The 5,259-nt window shown below is 34.5% G+C and overlaps 1 protein-coding gene across 2 annotated transcripts; it reads right to left on the bottom strand.

Annotated features, from left to right (window-relative positions):
* Window positions 1-2,917: 2,917 nt before the first annotated feature.
* LOC146917613 (uncharacterized) lies at window positions 2,918-5,128 on the bottom strand. Of its 2 annotated transcripts, XM_085719447.1 has the most exons (2): window positions 4,535-4,752; window positions 2,918-4,364 (listed from the first exon to the last, which is right to left on the bottom strand). In XM_085719447.1, the coding sequence occupies exons 1-2, from the start codon at window positions 4,607-4,609 to the stop codon at window positions 3,081-3,083; spliced, it is 1,359 nt and encodes a 452-aa protein (XP_085575573.1). In that variant the 5' UTR covers window positions 4,610-4,752; the 3' UTR covers window positions 2,918-3,080. The 2 variants fall into 2 exon arrangements, with proteins under 2 accessions (XP_085575573.1, XP_085575572.1); XM_085719446.1 differs by having other exon boundaries at window positions 2,918-5,128.
* Window positions 5,129-5,259: the final 131 nt, after the last annotated feature.

The following is a 5,259-nucleotide window of genomic DNA, read 5'->3' on the forward strand; positions in this document are numbered from 1 at the left end:
TGTTTTCTCTATTCAAATCCTTATTGTTTGTTCATCTTTATGATTCACAGAAAAATGTAAACACGAAAAACATTCACTTCCAAACAGAATTGCAATGAAATACCATGAAACTTTCAAGAAAGCATTACCCATTTCAAGCTTCACGTGCAACTATAAGGTTGTACCAAATAATCATGAAATTCTCCAAATTCAAGAATTGTATTTGGACAAATCTTAGAAGCATGTTAACAAGCATTTTGAGTAAACTATAATAGATTAGTTGATTAGTTCACTTACTAAGTTTAAATTAATTCCTACTCAAGCCCCACTAATTTATTCATGATTCTTTAGGGACTACATATTCAACTTCAATTGAAGAGGGTTATAACAAACTAAAACACATATTTCAACCTTATAAGGTTGCAAGCTACATGAAGTTTTGCATATATGTAGCAGAGAAAGTCTGCATCGCATAACCATAAGGTCTACTTCCTTCCACCTTCATAAAGTTCAGACTATATTCACTATACCTTCATAATTTTTTTTTTTTTTAAGCATACAGTGCGTGTCTGTATAATATATAAAGATAGTCCTCGTGAGCTTAGCTCAGTTGGTAGGGACAATATATGCAAGGTCCGGGGTTCAAACCTCGGCCACCACAAAAAAAATATATATATAAAGATACCTTAGTATACAACTTATAATAATAATATTTGTAAAACCAAATTTGTACACTATTTTCTAAATCTACTCATCTTTTGTTTACTCATAGATTTCTTGAATTCTAGAAATTATTTTACTTGAATAAGAAGCAAGTCTAAGAAACACTTAACAACCTCTCATAATCACAATTCATGGCTTGATGCTCATTGCAAACCTCACCAAAACGCATATCAAATCACATCACAGTTGTTGGTGATAGTCTAAGTGTGCAGCTGAGGCCATCAACTAAGAAAGATATTTCAAAGAATGAAAACACATGTATTTTCAACAAAAAAAAAAAAGAATCATGAACCATATTCAGGAATATGAGAGGCTGTTTTTGTTAAAAAAGTGAGCAGGTGCTGCCATCCTAAACCATTCATCACATTTATGGTATATCAAGAGAAGATACTAGATTCAGCACCATGTTCAATCTTACCTTTCACAAATCAAAATGATTTTGCATAACTGTGGGAAATGAGGTATTCGATAGCAATGATACTCAGATAATGTTGAACCTTCTCCCCATGGTAGACAAACTCTCGATCTGGACCGTAGAATCGTACGGTTCCACGATCTTGCCTGACCTCTTCGTGCTCATAGGTGGCCGGAATCGGAAAATGGTAAGAACGGCTTGGATCGCCGCGCAAAGTCGTGGACGCGGTGGTAACGTAGATCCAGCCGAGTTAGGTTGGAAACCCAGAAAACCGGGTTCGCGGGTCGTTTCGTGACCCGATTAGTGCTTCATTTTCCAAAAATACAGATATACCGGGTCGGGTTCGTGACCCGGTTCGCAAAAAACGAATTTTCCCAATCAGAAAGTCAAAAAAAACGTTTTTCACCCTTCTTAATCTCTTAAACCGTTTCAAATCCTATCATTAAACCCATTGATTATTGAATATCTTCCCAATAAAAATTAGGGAAATTTTTCAATAAACCCATGAATCATGGAACCTTACCAATGCAATTCCATATTCATAGCACTCAACTTCCTCTCTTACGTTCCTTATTTAATCAGTCTTCTACCAATTACTTCTGCAGACAACAATCCTTCATTCTTACTTTCAAAAAAATAAAAAAAAATCCTTCATTATTAGCCTCTATTTTATATTCAACCCTTTTCTTGTTCTGTTCTACCATACCAAGTACCAATTACCAATTATCTTAATTAACCGTTAAGATAATTATGATTAAGTTTTAATGTTGTTATGGAGTTGTATGAGTACTGTTTTTAAGTGTTTTTTTTTTCTTTTTCTATTAATGAATTTGAGTTTTATTTAAAGTTTTTTTTCTATCAAATTATGTTGCTTCCTATGAGTATGTATGAATTTATATGCAATATATATGAATTTTTAAATTTGGTAGGATCTTACGATCCGTGTTACGATCCCCGATTCACGATCTCATGGGTCCTTCCCGATCTTACTTAGGATCTCGAGTTTGTCTACCATGCTTCTCCCATGATAGCAATGATACTCAGATAATGTTGAACCTTCTCCCATCAATGCAAAATGAGCATATGGTTTTAGTCAGCCCCAAAAAAAGTTGCTAGTGATTTCAATGCCCAGTCTATCAAAGAATGCACATCCACTCATACCTGGTGGCTACCTATCCTAGTTCAACACTAGCATCTCATAAGGTATCGGAGGGGAAAAGCAGTCCTCACTAGGTACTCCGTACTCATATACTAGAAAATTGTGTAAAAATAAGGCTTAAATGCAGTTTTCTCCCCTAAAGTTTCAAAATGCCGCGATTTTGGCCCCCTAATAAAAAAAATTAAAATTTTCCCCTCCCCTAACTTCAGGGAAATACGCTTTTTTGACCCTTTATCTTTTGAGAAATAAGCTCTTTTGGCCCTTTATCTTTACAAAAAGTTGCGATTTTGGCCCCCCCTTTTGGGACACATGGCGTCTTCTCAGCAGCTTTGCAACATTTTGTAAAATTAAGGGGTAAAATTGTTATATTTTTTGTTAGAGGGTCAAAATCACAAGATTTTAAAAGTTTAGGGGTCACAAATGCATTTAAGCCTAAAAATAAATGACAATCTCTTCAACAATGTATAATGTTAATTCCAAAATACTAGCATCTCATAAAGGAACCGGAGGGGGGAAAACAAGTCCTCCATAGACTTTTCAGATCACTATTAGCCTTTCATTACTTCTCTTCACCTTTCCTTAGAGGCAAACATCTAAAAAGTACACATCATGCAGATTCCAAAATTTCTGCAACCTCATACTAACAAAATAAGCTTTTTTTTTTTTTTTAATTTTACACCATGATTTTATACAGTCATTTGTCAAAATTAGGTGTGACTTTCATAACTCAGTACATTCTATATGCTTAAATATAAATACAATATAACAACAAATAAATAGAAAACATCTTACCTAGTTTCAGTATTACAACAGGCCTCTCATAATCATTTCACGAAGAAGTTTCTCCGCCTTATCATTTTCATCTTTATAAAACAAAGAACAGATGATTATTTCATAAGTAACGGCGTTTGGAATGCAACCATTTTCTTCCATTTTTGACAGCAAATCCAATGATTCATCAAACAAGCCACAGCTACAAAACCCTTGAATCATAGCGGTATATATATTGACATCTAGAATGTAGCCTTTGACCAAAAGATCTTCAAAAACTATCCGTGCATCCTCTAGTCTTCCACTTTTACACAATCCATCAATAAGAATAGTGTATGTACACATATTTGGTTGAATACCCTGGTCTTTCATATTTGTTAACAACGCAATTGCCTTGTCAACTTGATGGTTTTTGCATAAAGCATCCAATATAGAACTGTAAGTAATTATATTAGGTGGTTGACCTCTATCATGCATCTCATCGACAAGCTTCAAAGCATAAGAGATTTTCCCCGATTTACAGAAACCATCAATAAGGGAATTGTAAGTTACCACATTAGGAATAATTTTTCTGCAATGCATTTCTTCAAAGAGATTCATGGCTTCATTCGTCATTTTAATCTTACAAAACCCATTAATCAAGATATTGTAACTCTGAATATCAGGATTCACTCCCCCCCGAGCCATAGTGTTGCATATACTCTTAGCCTTATTCACTTGTTTAACTAGGCAATATCCATCCATTAAAGAGTTATAAGTAACAACATCGGGTTTAATGTCTTGTTTCATCATCATAGCTAACACATTTTTAGCCTCTTTTACTTTTCCATCCTTACAAAATCCATCAACCAATATATTAAAAGTATACACATTTGGATTGATGTTTTCCAATATCATTTTATTAAACAAATCAATTGCACCTTTCATTTTACCAACAATGCAAAATCCACTAATTAAAGCACTGTAAGTGAAAATATCAGGGGAAATTCTCTTAGAAACCATTTCAAAATATAAATCAAAAGCGTGATTAACAAGTTTACCTTTGCACATACCATCAATAATCGTACTATACATTACCACGTTAGGCTGAACCAATTTTCCATCAACACGTCTCAGCAATTGCAGAGCTGCTCTTGTTTCACCAACTTTACACAACCCATTAATCAAGGTCCCATAACTAACTTGGTTCAAACGAAATCCAAGCGCTACTAACTTATCATGAAAGTGCAATGCTTGATGAATCTGACCTTTGAGACAGAGACCCTTGATGAGTGTATTCAATGTTATGGTATCTGGCTCGTAACCCATTTTGAGAATCTTTGTGAAAACAGAAAAAGCAAAAGGGATGTGACCCAATTGACAGAAACAATTGATGAGGATGTTGCAAATGACTAAGTTAGGTTTAATTCCTATAAATTCCATTTTTTGAGAAAGGGAAACAACATTGTTGTAATGTTTGGATTTGACAAGTGAACCTAAAATCTTACCGAATTCGATGTCGGGAGGAGTGGGATTCTGACGAAGCAAGCGATTGAACAATGAAACAGCATCAACAACATCATTGTTATTATGGCATTGAGGGAACAAGGTTGAAGTTGAAGAAGAAGAGAAGGAAAAAGAAGGAATGAAGTAAGGGTATATTCGGAATTGAAAATGATGAAAAATTTTTGGAACAGAAAGAGAGAAACGAACAACAAAGCACCCCAGAAACATTGAAGAAGAAGGAGACATTGTTGTGTAATGTGCCCCAAAACGAAGTTGTTGAATTTGAAATGAGATTTGTAGTTTAGGTTTTCGGCAAATGAACAGTTAAATGTGTAGCCGGACAGGATCGAACCTAAGAGCACATCCCAGATCCTAAGCCAATATCACCGGACCAACCCAAATGGGTTCTGATAACTCTCTTTAAGGCTGAGTTAAGTACTCCCACGACGGGCCGAATCTTTTAGCGAGATTTTAAACAATTACGCGATGTTTTTTGTTTGCAACACATCAAAAAATTTGTAAAGTGGTGTAGTGGTCCACTCAAAAAAAAATATAAAATCATAAGTTTTTTTTTTTTTTACAAAAAATATCACAAGTTTATTTAGTGAGATTTTAAACAAATTTTCAACCGTTTTAGATTTCGACGGTTTACATGCTAATTTGTGGGGGTTTTAAAACTCCTTTATATTGCCCATCAACTCAAAATTGTTTCAATTAACATTTACTC

The sequence above is a fragment of the Medicago sativa genome, chromosome 6 (assembly GCF_051527215.1).
Source record: "Medicago sativa cultivar Bolivia chromosome 6, Bolivia_mono, whole genome shotgun sequence".
NCBI lineage: Eukaryota > Viridiplantae > Streptophyta > Magnoliopsida > Fabales > Fabaceae > Medicago > Medicago sativa.